This window comes from Lactuca saligna, chromosome 6 (genome assembly GCF_052625555.1).
Source record: "Lactuca saligna cultivar CGN05327 chromosome 6, ASM5262555v1, whole genome shotgun sequence".
NCBI lineage: Eukaryota > Viridiplantae > Streptophyta > Magnoliopsida > Asterales > Asteraceae > Lactuca > Lactuca saligna.
This window is the reverse complement of record NC_136422.1, coordinates 104,938,372-104,959,698: the sequence shown is the minus strand read 5'-3', so window position 1 is coordinate 104,959,698 and position 21,327 is coordinate 104,938,372. Positions and strand designations below refer to the sequence as shown.

Below are 21,327 nucleotides of genomic sequence, written 5' to 3'. Positions count from 1 at the left end.
AGTGCATAAACCTACTCGCCGAGTAGGTTGAAGATACACATGAACTCGGCGAGTCCCCCCATAGACTCGGCGAGTGCATCTGGCAGACAGCAAGTTTTTCAACTTTTTCAACTATATTGCATGTAGTATCAAACAAACAAGCCTAGGCTCTGATACCACTGATGGGTTTTGAGCATTCTAACACTATCTAAGTGTACATGCAACCCTAATAAACCTTGGATCTATGTTTGTCTAAGATACATGCAAATAATTATTTTTCCAAGGTTCATTTCCTAACTAGCATGGCATGGGGAACATGAATCAAATAAAGCTAGTAGAAATACTTACATTGTAGTAGTAGTTGATTGCTTGGAGTTTTAGAGCCTAGCACCAATAATGTGAATGCCTCAAATGGAAATCACAAATCACCACAAACATGGAAATTTGAGAGAATAGTCACTACTATCTTGAAATCGGCCCTCACCTCAACAAGTGTCAACTGGTATGATTTCAAGAATTAAAGCATCCTTTATATAGTGTGGTGGATTAGGGTTACATCCATGTAAACCCTAATACCCATGTCTCTTCATTTCCATGAGATCCATGGGTTAAAGCTCCATGGAGTATCCATGGACTTTTCCATGCAAGCCTAGCCCATTCCAAATAAGCATTCACCCACACTATATAAATATAGAAGCCCATATTTAATTAGTAATATCTTTGATCTCTAAATTAATCCTAGATTACTTATAGATCAATACTAATTAAATAATATGATCTTATATTAATATATTAGAACTTATAATATATTAATAAATCATAACTTGTACTATTCTCAAATATTATCCATAAATTGTTCGGGTGAAGTGCAACCCAAATGGACCATGCCGGGTCGTGTCAAGTACATACCAAATATAGTTATGGACTTAGACACTATATCCAACACGTTGTGGCTGCCGTAATGTCACAGATAAATTCTGGCGGCTCTAGCAGGTCGGGAAGTGGTTCCCACCCCCTCAATTTGGATGGTGGTCAGGGACATCACAAGGAGTGTTCCTACAAGGAATTTATGAACGCAAAGCCCAGATCCTTTGATGGCAATGGAGGTGTCATTGCCCTAACTCGCTGGATCAAGAAGATAGAATCGGTCTTCGAGATCTGTGCATGTTCCGAAGACAACAAAGTGAAGTTCGCATCTTGCAACTTCACAGACAGAGCACTGACCTGGTGGAATGGTCGGGTCAAATCCCTAACCCTGCCAGTAGCAAATGTTATGGGTTCGGAGAGCTTGAAAGAGCTCATGCTTGTTGAATGTTGCCTAAGGGGCGAGATGCAGAAACTGGAGCACGAGCTTTGGAACCTTAAGATGATGGGTTCTGACATTGCTTCATACACAACTAGATTCTGTGATCTGGCTCTTCTTTGTCCGGGAATGGTCACCCTGGAAAGAAAAAGATATAAAGATACATTTGGGTATTGACGCCCCCAACTCAAGGAAATGTCTTGGCTGCTAGGCCTACCACTTTTGACAGTGCCAAGTGCTTGGCGCAGATCTTGATAGATCATGGGGTTTATCTTGATGAAGTACCAGCTGCTCACGAACCACCAAAGGCAAGTGGTGGAAAGAGAAAGTTCTAGAAACAGTGTAAGTTCCAATCTTCGCATGAGACCTTAAAGAAATAGCAAACAGTGCCAGTCCATGCTGCTACCACTCCTACCGCTATTCTGGCAACTGAAGCACCTACCAGTAGATATGTTGGTAGCCTTCCTCGGTGCGAAAAGTACAATTATCATCATAATCCCAGCCCATGTCGTGAAATGATTTGCAACAACTGTGGCAAAAAGGGGCACACAATTCGAGTTTGTAAGGCACCAGTCCAACCAACCAATCAGACATCTGGAGCAGGTGTCGGTCAAGCCTGTTATGGTTGTGGTAAAGTTGGGCATTACAAGAGAAAATTCCCTAAGACAAAAACAACTGGCAACACTGCGACTAACTATGGGGCAAGAGGAGGCAGTTGTTGACCCTACCATTGTTATGGGTACATTCCTCCTTGACAACTCTTATGCATTCATTCTTTTCGATTCTGGTGCGGAAAGAAGTTTTGTTACTCATTCATTCAAACATCTTCTCAAACATGAACCCCAACCTCGAACCAAAACATTCACCGTAAGATGGCTAACGGTGAGAAAGAGAGCACTAACGACATAATCGTAGGTTGTACCCTTACCCTAAATCATCATTCATTTCCCATCGACCTTATGCCAGTTTCCATAAAGAGCTTCGATTTCATTATCAGCATGGATTGGTTAAGCCCCAATCATGTTGATATCCTTTGTTACAAAAAAGTCATCTGTCTCAATCTTCCCTCTGGTGAAACCCTCATGATTTATGGCGATAAACTCAACACGAACCTCTGTATCATTTCGTGCATCAAAGCCCAAAAGATTCTACGAAAGGAGTGTGAGGCATTCCTAGCCCATGTCATTAATGAAAAGCAGGAAGTTAAAGACCTCGAGAGCATCCCTAAAGTTTGCAACTTTCTTGATGTATTTCCCGAAGAGCTTCCGGGAATCCCTCCCGAACGTCAAGTCGAGTTTCGCCTCGACCTAATCCCTAGAGCTACCCCCGTACCTAAATCCCCATACCGTCTAGTGCCAGCAGAAATGCAAGAGTTATCCAGCCAACTCAATGAGCTCCTCAACAAAGGATTCATCAGACCGAGTTCCTCACCCTGGGGAGGTCCGGTCTTATTTGTGAAAAAGAAGGATAGATCTTTACAAATGTGCATTGACTATCGTGAATTGAACAAGCTTACCGTCAAGAACCATTATCCTCTTCCTCGAATCGACAACCTTTTTGACCAACTTCAAGGAGCCAACTACTTCTCAAAAATAGACCTAAGAAAAGCGTACCATCAGCTGCGATTCCACGTGGGTGATGTTCCCAAGACAGCATTTCAGACTCGATATGGTTACTACGAGTTTGTGGTAATCCCCTTTGTTCTAAGCAACAAACCGGTAGTATTCATGGATCTAATGAATCAGGTGTGTCATCCTTCCCTGGACAAGTTCGTAATCGTGTTCATTGACGATATACTTGTCTATTCCAGAAGCGATGGAGATCACAGACAGCACTTGAGGTTAGTACTGGAAACTCCAAGGGCGGAGAAGCTATACACGAAATTCCCTAAGTGCGAATTCTAGATTCGAAAAGTAACTTTCCTTGGCCATGTGGTAAGCGAGGAAGGCATACATGTGGACCCTTCCAAAATCAAAGCAATAGAAAATTGGTCAGCAGCGAACATACCCACGGAAATACGTCAATTCTTAGGCCTAGCTGGCTATTATCGCAGGTTTAACCAGAATTTCTCCAGGATTGCCAAACCCTTAACCACTCTGACTCAGATAGGTGTACCCTTTCGTTAGAGTGAAAAACAAGACACTGCGTTCCAAACATTAAAGCAAGCACTGTGCAGCGCACCTATCCTGTCTCTGCCCGAAGGGATGGAGGACTTCGTTGTCTACTGTGATGCATCTAACCAGGGCTTAGGCTGTATGCTCATGCAGCGAGGAAAGATTATTGCTTATGCCTTAAGATAGCTGAAAGCACATGAAGTCAATTATACAACTCACGGCCTGGAGTTGGGAGTAGTGGCCTTCGCATTGAAGATATGGAGACATTATCTCTACGGAACCAAATGCACCGTCTTTACCGATCACAAGAGCCTACAACATATCTTCGATTAGAAGGAGTTACATATGAGGCAACGACAATGGGTAGAGCTACTCAGTGATTATGAGTGCAAAATACGCTACCATCCCAGCAAGGCCAATGTGGTAGCGGATGCCCTCAACCAAAAAGAGTACTCAAGTCGCAGTGTGAAAACATTAACCATGACCATCCATTCCCACTTATCCGCACAAATCAGATAGGCTCAACTAGAATCCCTACAACCAAAAAATAAGTCGGATGAAGCCTTGAGAGGAATGGATAAAAACTTAGAGATTAACGGATATGGAGTCTATTATTTCATTAACCGGATCTGGACCCCAAAGTTTGGTGGTTACATAGAAGTTGTCATGAACGAGGCTCACAAGACCAGATACTCCGTACACCCAGGTTCGGATAAAATGTACCTTGATCTCAAGAAGTTGTATTGGTGGCCAAACATAAAAGCATAGATCACTACCTTCGTGGGCAAGTTCTTGACTTGCGCCACGGTGAAGGGTGAATATCAGAAGCCCTCAGGTCTGCTCCAGCAGTCGTAGATACCTGAGTCGAAGTGGGAGAGGATTACTATGGATTTTATTACTAAATTACCCAAATCTCTTAATGAATACCATATCATATAGGTAATTGTCAACCAATTGACAAAATCCGCTCACTTCCTACAAATCAAGGAAACTTTCAAAATGGAAAGACTCACGCGAATTTAAATCCAATAGATAGTTTGTCTGCACGGTGTGCCTGTGTCCATCATCTCCGATCGAGATAGTAGATTTACCTCGAGATTTTGGCAGTCACTGTAGAAAGCTCTTAGAACTAAGCTAGATATGAGTACATCTTACCATCCTCAGACAGATGGACAAAGTGAGAGGACCATTCAAATATTGGAGGACATGTTGAGAACATGTGTAATCGATTTTGGTAAGTCGTGGGACGTCCATTTACCCTTGATTGAATTCTCCTACAACAGTAGCTATCATACCAGTATCAAGGTTGTGCCTTTTGAAGCTCTTTATGGTCGTAAGTGCAGATCCCCGCTGTGCTGGGCTGAGGTGGGCGACACGTAGCTAGCCAAGGGACAAGTCCCTGATAGCACTCTCACCGGTCCAGAAATCATCCGCGAAACTACAGAAAATATAGTACAAATCTGGGAACGACTGAATGCTTCACGAGACAGACAAAAGAGCTATGACGATAAGAGATGAAAACCTTTGGATTTCCAGGTCGGAGACCATGTTCTATTGAAAGTCTCACCCTGGAAAGGCATGATACACTTTGGAAATCATGGAAAGCTAAATCTGAGGTACATAGGACCATTCGAGATCCTTGTTAGGATCGGTCCAGTAGCATACAAACTTCATTTACCCCAGGAGCTTAGCAACATCCATCCTGTCTTCCACGTCTCAAATCTTAAAAAGTGTTTATCATACGAGACCCTTATGATTCCTCTCGATGATGTTGAAATCAACGACAATCTGAACTTCGTGAAGAACCAGTCGAAATCATGGACCGAGAGATCAAACGAACAAAACAAAGTCGTATCCCAATAGTGAAGGTTCGCTAGAATGTTAGGCGAGAACCTAAGTTCACTTGGGAACACGAAGATCAGATGAAACAGAAGTATCTGCATCTTTTTTCAAGTCCATGATTATATTCTACGTTCGAATTTCGGGACTAAATTCCCTCTAACCGGGGGGGGGGGGGGGGGGGGGGTGATGTGACAACCCGGAACTTCTATCTTGTATAACTATTCAATTAATCAATGTTAAACCCATTTGTATCAACTTTTGTCACTAATTAAGAATTCGTTTAAATGTTCTAAGCTTGAGTACAATCAAGGTTAATATTAGGAATGAGTTACCGAAGTCGTAGAGTATCATTTTGGGCCATGCACCCCTTTATAAGGAGTGTACGGCCGCACACCCACCCCATGGCCTCACACTCGAGGTGGTGGGTCACACACCTCTATATATATGAGGAGACCCCCTTCCTTCATTCTTTTCTTCTCTTGGATGCACACTACTACTTTCTCTCTCTAGATTCTTCAACCAAGAACCCTCCAAAGGCTTCAGAAACGTAAGTAATTCATCCTTTAGCTTGTTATACTTGAAAGACCTCTTGATTCTTCATGTTTCAACCTTTGTTCTTCATCCCTTGAAGGAGTACGGAAGCACACCTTCATAAGGGTGGTCGTACACACCTTAAAGGCCTTCCAAAGTGTGAGTTTGGCCCCTATCGTCTAAATCGACATGCTAAACATTTGATCCTAGCCTTGATTCGCCTTAAAATTTACCATTTTAGCATAAGCATGAGGGGTTTATGGCCGCACACCCCTTGTACGACCGCACACACCTCCTAGGGCTGTAAACCCTCTTGGATGATCATTATTGGCCTCAAATTTGCATTACAACTAAGCATGGGACCTAGAATACTTCTTGGATGCTAGTTACGACCTTGGAAATGCCTCAAAAACACATCCCTTCATGAGTGTACGGTTGTACACCCATGTTTGTACACACCCTTAGGGTGGCCGTACACCTCCATCACTCAATCACTTATGATTCTAACACTTAGTTCAAGTGTTTCCAAGTCCTTGGAGTGATTTCCTATCATGTCTAGTAGTAAAATACCCTAAGCTAATACATATATGTGCTATTATATGTTAAATAACATCTGTTTGTGTTCGAGGCTTCAGTTGACACTCAGCATCCATATCGATTTACATTCGAACCCCACGTCAACAATGAGTTCATACCCCTATTATTTTATGGTTTTTAAACGTTTTCAGGGGTGGGATACAAGCCAAACATAAAGGTTTTCAATGAATTAAAACTTATGCAATTTATTCATATCAATGGTTTTCATAAAGCATTTAGATACCTTATCCTTTTTGTATTATGCGTAGCATAAGGGACGCTTTCTAAAATTAATTTCATAGTTTTTAAAACAATTTCACGAACATAACAGTCAAAACTATAATAGGTATAGTTTGGGGAATTTCATTACCAGTTTTACAGATACAAACTACTTACACAATTGAACAAATAAACTATGATAGATTTTGTTTATGACACGCGTTACAAGAGTACAACAATCAATAATTATTTAAGTATAAATATATTTACTCTTAAAGACATACATCAAATTCAAGTACAAAAGAACATTACGTATTACATATTGTAACGCCCGGGTTTCGGGGCTAAGCATTTTTAGATGATGTAATAGTGTAGGTCAACTATTGTAACTCTTTTTGATGTAATAACGATGAAATATTCTAATTCTATGTGAATTATGTGTATTTGTGTGCTTATTACTTTATTATAAATATATATTTAATAAAGAATAAAAATAAGCGTCAAAATTAAAGTCTGAGATAAGCCTGATATCTCTACATAAAGTTGTAGTGGTCGAAACAAGGATTCTGAGGATATAAAGAACGCTAAAATCCGAGTTATAACGAAGAAGTTATAGCCCGTCGAAGTTTTACGGCAAAAACCAACACGACACCGGGAGACATAAATAGTGAATTTACAATGAAGGGATTTTTAGCCTTAGTGATCTAAACCAAAGTTGTAGTATATGTTAAACCGAGAACATCCATAAAAAGAACACCCAAATCTGACTTCGTATGAGGAAGTTATGATTTTTCTAAGATTCGGCTTAGTAGTGCACGGCCCGAAACTCAAATTTTAGTTCGAGCGGTTTTTGGCTTACACAACGTAAATGAGAGTTGAAGATCTCATCAATAGGAAATCAACGGTAAAAAGACAAACAAAAACAGAGTCCGTATGTAGAAGTTATGAATTTTACGCAGACGTTTAACAGTATAATCTCCTTGTACTGTTAAATTTAAGATCGATCGAGAATTAGCCGACGGAGTCAAAATGAAAGTTGTAGATCTTATTATTACCTACGCGTGGATATAAAGAACGTCAAAAACGTAGGTCGTATGTGAAAGTTATGGATTTTAGAAGTCGGAAGTGTGTTGTGTGAAAATGGGTGATGTGGCACAATCTTGGCCATTGCTTTCTCCCCAAGGCTTGCCACCAGATGGTGACATGTGGCACCAAGTTCAGCCACATTTCACCCTATAAATACCACCTCTCCCACCCTCATTTTCTTCACACCTTTCCCATTCTTTCTTCTCTTTACTCTCTCTCTCTCTCTCTCTAGAACCTCTCTCTAGCCCCGAAATCCCCTGAAAAGCCTAGGGAACCTCCCTAGCACGAGGCGGAAGCCCAAGAGTGCTCGACGGCTCCGATAAGAAGAGCTTTTCGACTCGAAAACGCTGCTCCAAGCAAATCCTGGTTTTCTATAAAACCCGCTGTAAGTGAGCTACGCCTACGCTATTTTTAATATAGCTTTTATTTAATTATAGTAACGTTATTAGGAACTTATAATAAATACTTGGGCTATTATTATGGGTTATATAAGTATTTTTTGACGCTTATATAATAATAATAATAGCTAGACTATTAATTAGTCTCGACGAATAATAAACTAAACTCTAGTGGTAATAATACTAGGTTTCGTCGAAGAAAATTCTTTTTAAGAAGCGAAGCGTTGTCTGAGTTCGGTATCACCACCTTTTCAGGTGAGTGCATAGTTACTTTCAGCTTACACATAGATATGAAGTATTTAATATAAATTACGTGCTATGTGTGCATATTATCTGAATACTTGCTATCTATGTTGGATGAACGTTTTATACATGTTTTCAAAGATTTAAACTGTATATGTATTTTATATCTACAAAATGTGTTGGGTAAAACATGGGTAGATGTAATAGTTGTTGTGTGACAAAATAAAATAATGAGAGGCCTCGTTATAGATGTTATTGATGATCCAGTCATCTAGCGGAGTATAGATGACGACCACGGACTATTCTAGACAGCCCAGTGGAACACTAGCAGGCTCGCAACCTGTAGGTGTTTATTCTAATTGTGTGTTTATTTGAACTGTGTGCTCACCAGATGTACTCCATCCCCCACATGGTTGCCTTAAGGACATTTGTTGCTAAGGAATCCCCTTAGCAGTAATGTCCATCCCGATGATAATCCTTAGGATAGGTCCCTTATGATAGATGCTTAGGGACGTAATGTGAGGATAACGGGAACGGGTAATTGGGGTTGTTTAATTTAATGAAGTTAATAAACTGATTTATTGTGGGTTGAAAACCCTATGTGCTCACCAGGCTCCCAAGCCTGACCCACTTAGTTTTATGTATTACAGGTAGTGGCGCTTAAGCATATATATGATGTTTGGACGAGGGATTACGGATATAGGCCTGTAGATATGAAATAATGTAGTAAGGCTTGTATTGTACTGTTTATGCTTTTGATCTGTACGAACATGACATCCCGAGTCTTTTAATGAAATACATTTCTATGGAAATGCTTTTGATAAATCTTTATCATATTATTGTTTTGGGACAAATTCCGCAACACTTTTATTTAAAATGTTACTCTGATTTTTAAACAAAGCATAAACAAACCGGTCTTTTCTGGTCGTGATTTTGGGGATGTCACACATATTATTACTTGTAAAGTCATTAACATCGTTGGGAGACAAGTCCTTACTGCTAGATATAGTCGGACCGGCAGGTCTATGGGTGACAAATTCATAAAGGATATCGGCATCCGATTCAAGTCATATCAAGTTTAAGAATGGTGATAAAACTCGCCAATAGTTACGACACTTTTACGTAATAATACACTGCTCACGAACGATTGCTTAATCACATAAATATGTATTATATTTATGCCTCACCATTCGGAATCATTAAAGCAACAACACACACAAGAGAAAATAAGGGATTTTCTCAGTTAAACCTCATTACTTTACATACTAGTAGTAACCAGGGTTTTCAAACAAATCGTACCTTACATACTGGTAGTAGCTAGGGTTTTCAAAACGAATCATATTTTACATATAATAGTAAACAACCTTTTACACCAATTCAGTGATTAGTTTTCATTGCAAAAACATGCTTATGAACTCGCCAGCATTATGTTGATACGCTTTCAAAATCGTTTGTATTCTCAAGACAATAGTAGACACCCCTTACCAGCTTTTGGAGAAGACGGAGAATTTTGGAGTCTCGTCTTTATCTTTTGCTATTTTTGATGTACATGAACTTCATATATAACAGATGTAAATACTCATATTATAATGTAATGGTTGTGTTTACTTTGATTATTATGATGCAATTGTTTGTATACTACTTTTGATGTCATCCACCCCCGAACGTTTCCGCCGTTTGTTTTTACGATTCGTGGGTGTGACGGGTTCGATCCTTGCTACCCCCAAAAAAATGTGAATATTCACTGCTACCAAGAATTTTTACACGAGCCGACCGATAATGTGAGCCGAACACGTGGACCGAGCACGCGGGGCTGTAGGCCAAACACGTGTGCAACTTCGCACCCGAAAACTAATTTCGACTGTAAACGGCTTCGGACCGCACATGAGATTTCGGCCGTAAACTGCTGAGCCGCAAACGAGATTTCAGTCGTAAACTTTTGAGCCACAAATCGTTTCCGGCCGCAAACCCCTTGTAGATTAGAAACAAAAACAATGTTTTTCACCTTTTTAGCTCCAAAACTCGATCAAAAACTCATTTTTATGAAAAACTTGAAGAACAAACCCCCAATATTTTTAAAAAACTATCCAAAAACAAAAAGTCCTTCAAGAAAAAGTGCAAAAATGATCCAAATCTTGCCAAAATAATTGATACAATCCAAGCTCTGATACCAATTGTAAGTCCCAAAATTTTCTTGATGTATCAATCAGATCCACTTGATGGTGCAGAATCCCAATCAAGTGGATGATGCAAGATCAAACATGGAAGAAGAAGGAGAAGAAGAAGATGATGATGATGAATCTATGATGTATTCAATAATAATATGAATGATGCTCCATACATATGAGATTCTCACACACATACACTCGTCTTCTCTATTACTTTCTCTCTTTAGAACACCTTGATTTACACACACTTAGCACCTACTCTTGTGTTCTACCCACTATGCCTGCACCCACTCCTCACATCTTACTTATATATATATATATATATATATATATATATATATATATATATATATATATATATATATATATATATATGGACCGCAAACCCAATGCTAGACCGAAAACACATGGGTTTTTGGTCCAAGCTACAATTAAACCAGATATTATTTTCGTCCCAAGACTAAAAACTTGGAAAAGCAAAGTATAAATCATATTTTTGATCCAACAGAATTTATGTCAAAGGATAAAAACTTCATTAAGGAAATTAAATACTTAAGAACTGAGTTCCAACAAACCCTCCAAAATCAAGCAAGCAATTCTAAACAACGTGTTGAGGAAACCCACACTGCATATGAATCGGGGTTTGTAGTTTTGCAAGTCACCATCAAAGGTTTAAGAAGATCTCTGACAGTAAATCAAAGTGTTGATGAAATTCTCCGCCTTACAAAGGAGATTTATCAACTTCTCTTCAACTCATAGATCCCTAACAACCAACAAGTATGTGATCAAATGAAAACCTAGTCCAATAAACGTATCAAAAGGTTGATGGGTTAAAACAATGGTTTGAGGAGCAACTGGAGCCTGCTTCCTCAAAAGGGGGAAGTGAAAGTGATCCAAACCAAGAACAAGAAAACAGTGAACAAGAAACTTCCAAGTCCAAAATGTCATCTGTTTATCATTCTTAAACTCGTCCACAGGATTAACCTCCTACCATAGAGCTCCACAAAGAACCAACTCCTCGGTCCTCACCACAAAAGTCTCCTCAAAATTCCCCACAAAGGTCTCCACAGAAGTTAATTTCTCATGACTCTCCACATCATTCTGATGATACTCCGGCCACAACCCAAAAGAAATGAGACTAGAGAGCTGCTAAGTTTCGTAAGTAATTTGGAAAGAACCAGGGTTCAATACTTCATTTGACGAAACCCTAATAAACTCATGGTTGAATCCAACCCGTAGACTTCTGGATGCTAATTACACTCCTCATCTAACGTACGTAGAACCACCATCAGGTGGCTATTGGGACATCCCCATTTCTCCAAACTCAAAGTTATTTCTAGTATTTCAGCCTCTTGATCTCAATCTCCCGGATGATAGAAGACTCCCAATGGGGTTCGAACGCTTAAATCTTCTCCACGCCAAGCATGGGTCCAAATTTGCGCATATCTGGTCCAATGATAGACCAGATGTGGTGAAGAATTACAAAGTTAGAAAATTCATGAAAGTGAATTTTTTTCAATACACCCTGACCAGAAGAAATAATGAGTATGTCAGAACCCAAGCAGATTTTGTGAGTATGAACCCCCAAAGAGATATTTTTGATAGCTTGGGTGTTTCAGCTTAAAGCTGAAAAATATCCCAAAATGAAGATTGCCTTTGAAAGGGCTTGTGAATTCTAAAGGCTTTGCTTTGTGATTTCGGAAAAATCGATGCTGAAATATATCCAATCATTGCCAACAAATTCAATTTTCCTCCATTCAAGCTTGCGCCAGACTACACTGAAGGATTCTAAGTATTGTAAACGAACTGAACGTTCGGCGAACCGTTTGTGAACTGTTCGGTGGGAAGTTCGTTTATGTTCGTTTATTTAATAAATGAACGAACATGAACAAAAATTATCGTTCGTTTAGTTAAATGAACGAACATGAGCAATGGTCTCGTTCGTTCATTTATGTTCGTGAACGTTCGTTTATGTTCGTTCGTTTAACTTTATTTATATTCATCTATATTCAATTATTTTTTATTATATTGCTATATTATATGTTCGTTTATGTTCATATATGTTCAATTGTGTTTTTTTTTTATCTTTGTTCGTTTATGTTTGTTCATTTATGTTCGTTTAGCATGTTCACGAACATAAATGAACGAACATGAACAAAGTAATTTGTTAAACGAACGAACATGAACAAGAAAATCTCGTTCGTTTATCCATTCGTGTTCGTTTGTTATTCGGCTAACTTAAACGAACGAACACGAACAAGACCTTGTTCGTGTTCGTTTGGTTCGTTTACAGCCCTAATTCCAAGACATGTCCCCTGGAGCAACAAGTTACCCGGAGCTAGGGGTTGTTTACAAGAAAGCTATAGACGGTCCCAAGTACTTCATTTCTGCATCCGCAATTCATAGACTAACGAAGAAGCAACTGGATGTCACATTGGCTTCGGTGCAAAGATCGAAGCACACAACTGATGAAGTCAAGTTTGAAATTTCAAGAAGAATCCAGTGGCTGTTTGAAGTGAGAAAATTTTAGTGGATTATCATCAGCTTCCTTAAAATGCATAGATGAAGAAAATAGTTGAGAGGTCACTTTGGAGAAAATTGTTGAAACAAAAAGTGACCCTTTTTCAGCTAAGGAACCGCATACCTGAAGCTTTGGTGATACCGTAGAGAAGATTTAAACTTGAGATTGCTTTTGTCATTTGTCAATTGTAGACTTGAAGCCAACCGCAGAGATGGACGATGCATGAATACTTTTATGTTACTTTAACTGACATTAGTTGTTTACTTTGTATTATTCAATGAACCTTTCATGGTTACCGTAGTCAATAGTTTAATATTTGTTTAATCCTCAATGTAACTTCCAGGACTCTATAGATAGAGCTTCCCTCTTCATGTATTCAACACCGCTTCCTGAACTCTTATTGCAATACAAAGATCATTCATTTCTATCTCTATTATCTTTTGATAAACCGAGTCCTTCTTCACTTTAAGTTGGTCACATTTACTAACTTGTGTTTGAATGCAAACCTCGTTATGAATCAACTTGTGTCTCCTTGATATAACTTGTTATTTATTTTCTTTATATTTTCGCATCTAACTCTTCTAAATTATTATTGTTGAGCTAACAAGATCCTTTGAGATTAACTTATTATTACGTATTATATTATCTTGTGACTAACGTTTGTTCAAGGTTTTCTCTCAACACATTTCCATTTGACTGTTGAAGTGTGTTAGGACGCAAGTCCAAAATGTCTTCTTGGATTGCGTTGCCCATCTTCTCATCTACAAATATAGAAATTCAAACTCTTGGTAACGTCGTTTCTTCATCTGCAATATAATTTCTACCACCTTTTATCATTTTGTTTGTTTTTTCTTCTAAATGATTGTGATTAAGTTTCTTGTACCATTTAATCATCAATGTCATGGGGAGGTTGTGGTTGATAAGGTTGAGGTTGTGGAGGTTGTTGATCTTGTGAAGATTGAAATTATTAGATTTGTTGGAATTTGTGGAATTGATTTGGTGTTTGGTAAGGGTTGGTTCGTGGAAGTAATTTTGTTTGAATGGTTGTTAGAAAATAGATGGTTGTTGAGTATGTTAGGATTGTAGCATGTTAATGAACCATCTGATTCGCAATGTGGGTATTGAGGAGTTGTGTAAAAGACGTATGAGCCAATGGGGTGAATCGAAAGTGGATGTGTTTGAGCTATGTGAAGTATTTAGGATGTCGATCTATTTTTTGAGGTTTGGTGAATAAGAAATAGTTGGTAGATTGAAAAAAGGAATTTTTAGTTGTAATGTGAAAATGTATATAATATAGGTCAGTAAAATTGGTTATTTAAAAATGTTAAAAAAGATCAAACAGACACAAGACTGTCAATCTCTCTCTCTCTCCGTCATCGTCCATAGCCATTTTAATACCTTCTTTTAATAGGCCATTTTAATGTTAAGAGATTTAAAATACCAAAAAAGAATTAATACCCAAATAAAATCAAAACAAATAGTTTGTTGGTCTACAATAATATAAGATCACTATTTTGTAAATGATTATTTTATAAGTTTGTAAAACTCATCAAATACCTACACCACTCGATATTTGGTCATTTTAGTGACTAGTCCAATTTTTCACCAATTCTCGATTAGTTTTACATTTCTTTTCATTTTGATTCGTTATTGCGTGGTTTTTCATACCTCATGTAGAGAAAATTCGACCTACAAGAAATACTACAATTATTGTATTACATTCATTCATACAAAGCTCAAGTAATATGAAAGTCCACACACACACACAAACCAACAAACATACATATATGGTGAAAATGAAATAGAAGGATTATTTATTTGTTTGTTGACATATGCATGATGAACAATAATGATGATAATCTTCAACCTTTCTTGGGCATGGCTGCAAGCCTAGTATACATCTTAGCCATCGACTGGAATCCTCTAACATCACCCGATCGAAGAAGATTCCCTGAAATAAAAAAATCAAATATGATAATATATTTAGGGGTATAAAGGTAAATCCAATAAAATCAAAGAAAGAAAGTAAACCTGAATCACAATTGAGTGGACTATCCGGTTCTGGATGGGCCATTAAAGCAATTATTGCCCTACAAACAGATTGGAGTGTCCATGCTGGACTCCAAGCATTCTTCAGAATATCCAGGCAAATCTCTCCTGTCTAAAACACAATACAATCATAAATCATAATAAGTAAATCATTGCATTTTAGAAAAAAAAAAAAAAAAAAAAACATATGAAAGAGAAAATCCATACCTTAAAATGAACATTTGGGTGAAATATTTTAGTTAAAAACCTCACTTGGGGAGGCTGCAAAGGATATTGCTCAGGAACAGAAAACGCAAGTTGAAAAACTCCACCCTCGTAAGGAGTTTCTGATGGTCCCTGCATAAAAAATAAAAAATAAAAAAAAAATTTATTTATTAGCGTATAAATTTTCTTCTTTTTATCATTAAAACCAAATGAAGCATTGCATTTACATTCTTTTAACCATAAGAGCAACATACATGTCATTCTAATGTAAGTATGTTGCTATTATGGCTAATAAACATATAGGGGTGTGTGTGTGTGTGTGTGTGTGTGTTTTCCATGAATGTTAAACATACCTTGATAAGTGCAGTCCATTTAAATATATTGGAATCATCACAAACAAGTTGGATATCTGGATCAGCTACTTTCTCCCTTTGCACCTCCTTGTATTCCTTAAAAAGTCTTGCTCTTGATGCCTGAATATATATAAAAAGGTTATATTACTTGTTACTTTGCAAAAAATAAAACTGGCTTTGAAATTTAAATAGAGCAAACGGCAAAACTAAATTAAATATCTCTATAACTATGTTATCAAAGTATACTATGAATTTTAGCACAAAAAAGAACTAATAAGCACACTAAAAAGACAAAAGCTTTACTGATTGAAGGTGTAATATAAGAGCACCAAAACAGGAATTGAAATTATTCACAAATAGAAAGATAATTTATCCGCTTAACTACAAAAGAGCTAACCTGCATGTTCTTGTATTGTATTATTTATTCCAAACCTCTGCAAATTTACAAGGAGACACCATTAATTGCTAAAACGAAAAAGCCATCTAGAAATTCAATGAACACAAGCAAAGCATTCAATAAGATATACATTAAGTCGAAAAACTTATAAGGACATGAAAATTTGGGAATTTTTGGGGGAAAATTAGAACCCTAGAAGAAAACCCCAAAACGGATTGCTAGAATCTAAATACCTTTTTCTTGTGCACCTGAGAGAAACGAAAGAGGGGAAAATAGGTTATTGATACGATGTGCAATGTTATCTATGTTGAAAGCCCCCTTTTTTTTAAAGAATTTGAGGTAAGACCTTTGAGATTTCACCTTTACCACATTTATACGTTCCCACCATTCAATACAGGCAAAATCATTTCGCAGAAAATAGGTTCCACCATTAAAACACGATATTAAACAACAAAATCGTACAACAAACCTAATCCAGCAAAAATCGAAAGAAGCACACCATTTGGCAAAAAATAAGAAAACAGAGAAGAGAGATCGTGATTGTGATCGTGATCGTGTTCGTGTTCGAGATCAAGATTATGAGAACAGAGACGATGAGTACCTGAGATTGTCCGAGGATATGAGACGGCGAGAAGGTGATGTAACGACCTAGGACGACGGCGCCGATACGATGGGACGGTGATCTAAGATGGAGGAGATGACACGATGAAGAATATGAGACGATCAATCCATCAAGTGAAAAACAGAAGAGAGGGTTAAAGAAGAGTTATGGCAGTAAAAAGTAGTCCGAATACATAAACCTTCGAGAACATCATAGGCCAAAATGAAAAACAAACATTTTTATTTTATGTTTTTTTATAAGGAATATGACTTATTAAGGTAATTAATTTTTTGGTATGTTCGCATCTAGGTAATTATCTTTTTTTTTGTACACATCTAGGTAACAAACTTGTTAGAATTGTTCACATATGATCATTATAATCTGCTATAACAGGTTAAATCCTAGATGTGAACGTTTTCAACAAGTTCGTTATCTAGATGTGTAAAAAAAAATAGTTACGCAAATATAAACAAAACAAAAAGTAAAAATTAAATTACACAAATGGTCCCTGTGGTTTGGGGAATTCTTTTTTTGGTCTCTAACTTATTTTTTTTAACTTGGATGGTTCATACTGTTTATTTTTGTTACGCGTTTGATCTTGTGTTACCTAAAAAGGCTATTGTATCATTATTAATTTATTTTTTAATTAATTTTCTTATTTATGTATTTATTTTATACATATTTAAAAAAATTAATAGACCACACATATTAGTCTGGTCTATTAATTTTTTTAAATATCTAAAAAATAAATACATAGATAAGAAAATTAATTATTAAAAAATTAATAAGGGCACAATAATCTTTTTAGGTAACACAGGATCAAACGCGCAACAAAAATAAACACTAAGGACCATCCAAGTTAAAAAAAAATAAGTTAGAGACCAAAAAAAAGAATTCCCCCAAACCACAGGAACCATTCGTGTAATTTAATTTTTACTTTTTGTTTTGTTCATATTTGGGTAACTATTTTTTTTGTACATATTTAAGTAACGAACTTGTTGAAAACATTCACATCTAGCATTTAACCTGCTATAATAGGTCATAATGGTCATATGTGAACACTTCCAACAAATTTGTTACCTAAATGTGTACAAAAAGAAAGATAGTTACCCAGATGTAAACATACCGAAAAGTAAATTTCCTTAATAAGTCTTATTCCTTTTTTTGTATATATATAAAAGTTCTTAGTGGATCCACTATAAAAAATTTCTTCATGCGAGTATGTAAAAAAGATAAAATAATTTAGAAAAGCATGAAAACATATATAAAACAATAAAGATGTAAAAAAAATTGTAAGCTTTATAATAAACAAAGTAAAGTAAAGATTTGGCTAAAATAGTTAAAATAAAATAAAAATAAATAAAAACATAACTGGTGTTAGAAGGATCTTCATAGTCATAGCAATTATGTAAATGGCAAGGTTGTTTTAGGTTACATGTAAAATATGTTTTAAGTATAATCTTTCTATCTCTTCTAATAAAATAGTCGAAATTTTTTTGCTTGTCATTTTCTAATAATTTTTTTTCTACTATCTCTTTTAATAAAATAGCCCAAATTTTTTTCTTGTCATTTTCTAATAATTTTTTTCTACTCTCAAAAAATACACATGTAATTTTTTTTATTAGTTTATTAGATTTAAATAAAATTATGTTTACTAGTATCATGGCAACAAATATATAAGTTTCTTTAAATCAATATTATTAGTTCAATACACATAAATTATATCTTAAAAACTAGCAAGAAATTCAGAAAATCTTCTATATGTTTATTTGTTCCCTCTTTAATCAGGACTATATCTTCTCCAATTTCTACTATGGCTTTTGGAAACCAAATCAAAGATTCATTTTGATACCGCTTATTGATCAATTTTTCCTCTTTTATCAGTGCGGAAGAAGATGTTGGTGATTTAATATCATCAATATTGTTTAAGTGTAATAGGATTAAACATGTTGACCAAAAATGATCTGTTGAATATTGGACAAGTTAGGATGGTCTAAGAGTACACACTTGTTCAAGTTTTTCAAGATTCAAAGTACACTGTTATTTAGGGGCGAAGCCCCTCAACAAACTGTAACATCCAAAAATGCGATCCAAAAATTTTTGTTTAAATAATACTTAAAATCATATGCTGGCTGATATATCATAAAACCATACGTCCAATATCTCAAAACATAATATAAAATGTCGTGAATAAACTGTATCAAAACTGCGTCATATCCAAACTAAGAATCTGAACAAACTCCTAGGATAAAAAACTGAAGTTGTGGTGTGCGATGTCATCATCCCGAGCTCTTCCCTTTACTTGCGGAAGTACCTGAAACCAAAACTGAAACTATAAACACAAAGCTCAGTGAGCTCCCCCAAACTACCACATACCATACAAACATATAAACAACTACGGGGCCCCACCCACTGCATCAGACCGAAGTCTGGAAACTACATCGGACCGAAGTCCGAAAACTACATCGGACCGAAGTCCGAAACTAACCAGGGCCATGCCCTCTTCATCGGACTGAAGTCCGGAACTAACTGCATCGGACCGAAGCCCGGAACTAACTGCATCAGACCGAAGCCCGGAACTAACTGCATCGGACCAAAGTCCGGAACTAACTGCATCGGACCGAATTCCGGAACTACTGAACACAGCATAGCATACACATATCAACTAGCATAACAACATAGACTGCATACTGAGTCGGACCGTACCCGAAACACATAACACGCAAAACCTATCTGAGCCACGAAGGCATCAAACATACTAACTACTGCATCAGACCAAAGTCCGGAAACTGTTGTTAACTAAACAGGCCGGCATTGTGGCCTTAGACCCGTTCCTAATGGAAGGAAACTCACCTCTTACGCTGGCTGGTAAATGAACTGCTCTGAAAACTGTATGTTGCTGCTCTGGTATCTCCCCGGCTCAAATGACTCTGAAATGGATGCAAGATCTTGTTTCCCTTCTTCTCCTTTGGATCTAGCCTTCATCTTCTCTTCCAATCTTCACTCAGAATTGAGGACGTTACAACTATCCCCCACTTGTCTCAGACTTCGTCCTCGAAGTTTGTTGCTGCTGCTGCATCTGCGAACAACTCTAGGTAATGCTCCCTCATTTCCTCCTCTGCTCCCACGTCCACTCATACCTTTTCCGATGCTGCCACTGCACCTTCACCAACTGAACCACCTTGTTCCTCAAGGTGTTCGTCTTCCGATCCATAATCGCTATGGGTCTCTCAATATAATTCAGGTTGCTATCAACCTGAATGTCCTCCAAGGGTACTACTGCTGTCTCATCCACCAAGCACTTCCTCAACTGAGAAACATGGAAACTGTTGTGGATCTGGCTGAGCTCTGCCGGAAGATCCAACCGATAAGCAACCCGACCCACCCGGGCCAAAACCCTGAAAGGACCGATGAACCTGCGGCCCAGCTTGCCCCTCTTCCGAAACCTGATAACACCCTTCCAGGGTGATACCTTCAAGAGGACCATATCGCCCACCTGGAACTCCAAGTCTTAACGCCTCCTATCGGCGTAACTCTTATATCGAGTCTGCGAGTCTGCAGTCTGCTAAGAACCTGCTAGATCAACTCTGATGTCTTGAGCACCACTTCGGTGCTTCCAATGACTCGCTGACCGACCTCGCCTCAACAAATCGGGGTCCTGCACTTCCTCCCATAGATCATCTCAAAAGAAGGTCGATCAATACTCGCATAGTAACTGCTGTTATACGAAAATTTCGTTAACGGAAGATACGTATCCCAACTACCACCGAAGTCTAGAACACATGCCCGCAGCATGTCCTCGAGAGTCTGAATCGTTCTCTCGCTCTCCCCGTCCGTCTGAGGATGGAAAGCGGTGCTAAAATGGAAACGAGTACCCATCTCGTTGTGAAACCACTTCCAGAATCTGGAAGTAAAACAGACATCTCGGTCTGACACCACTGAAATAGGCACTCCATGCCGTGCCACCACCTCTCTCACATAAATATCGGCTAGCTTCTCGGCCGATATACTCTCCTGGATCGGTATAAAATGAGCACTCTTTGTCAACCGATCCACTATAACCCTTATAGAATCCACTCCACGCATAGTCTTGGGAAGCTTAGTGATGAAATCTATGGTGATATCCTCCCATTTCCACACTGGAATGTCTAGCGGCTGCATCTTGTCATGGGGCCTCTGGTGCTCTGCCTCGACCTTCCTGCAGATCATGCATCTTTCTACGTACCAGGTGACATCCCGCTTCATGAAGGGCCACCAATAGTCGGGTCGAAGATCTCTATACATCTTCGTTGCCCCTGGATGGATGGAAAATTGAGACTTATGAGCCTCATCCATTAACACTTGTCGTACTCCGCCCCAGTACGGCACCCAAACTCTCCCATGAAGGGTCAACAATCCTCTACTATAATAGTCAAAAGAAGCTACTCAGCCCACGATCCTCTCACACTTTTACCTCTCCTACTTGAGGCCCTCTACCTGTGCCTCCTTGATTTGCTCCAATAATAGAGTAATCACCGTCATCCTTAAACAAATGTCTCTGATCGGGGCCGCTACTGCCTTGCGGCTCAGGGCGTCGGCCACTACGTTGGACTTCCCTGGTGATAAAGGATCTCACAGTCATAATCCTTCAACACATCTAACCATCGCCTCTACCTCATGTTCAGATTCGACTGATCCATGAGGTACCTCAAGCTCTTGTGATCCATGTAAATGGTACACCGGACCCCATAGAGGTAATGTCTC

The 21,327-nt window shown here is 38.1% G+C and overlaps 1 protein-coding gene across 1 annotated transcript; it reads right to left on the bottom strand.

Moving 5' to 3' along the window:
• Positions 1 to 14,670: 14,670 nt before the first annotated feature.
• Positions 14,671 to 16,750, bottom strand: PEX4 (peroxin4). The gene is made up of 6 exons (XM_078961526.1): positions 16,585 to 16,750; positions 15,984 to 16,020; positions 15,587 to 15,706; positions 15,237 to 15,365; positions 15,012 to 15,141; positions 14,671 to 14,931 (listed from the first exon to the last, which is right to left on the bottom strand). The coding sequence occupies exons 2-6, from the start codon at positions 15,987 to 15,989 to the stop codon at positions 14,843 to 14,845; spliced, it is 474 nt and encodes a 157-aa protein (XP_078817652.1). The 5' UTR covers positions 15,990 to 16,020; positions 16,585 to 16,750; the 3' UTR covers positions 14,671 to 14,842.
• Positions 16,751 to 21,327: the final 4,577 nt, after the last annotated feature.

Coding starts and splice junctions, on each gene's coding strand:
- PEX4 (XM_078961526.1), bottom strand. Junction 15,142..15,236: donor ACCCAAATGTTCATTTTAAG/GTATGGATTTTC, acceptor ATTGTGTTTTAG/ACAGGAGAGATTTGCCTGGA. Junction 14,932..15,011: donor TCCACTCAATTGTGATTCAG/GTTTACTTTCTT, acceptor TTTTTATTTCAG/GGAATCTTCTTCGATCGGGT.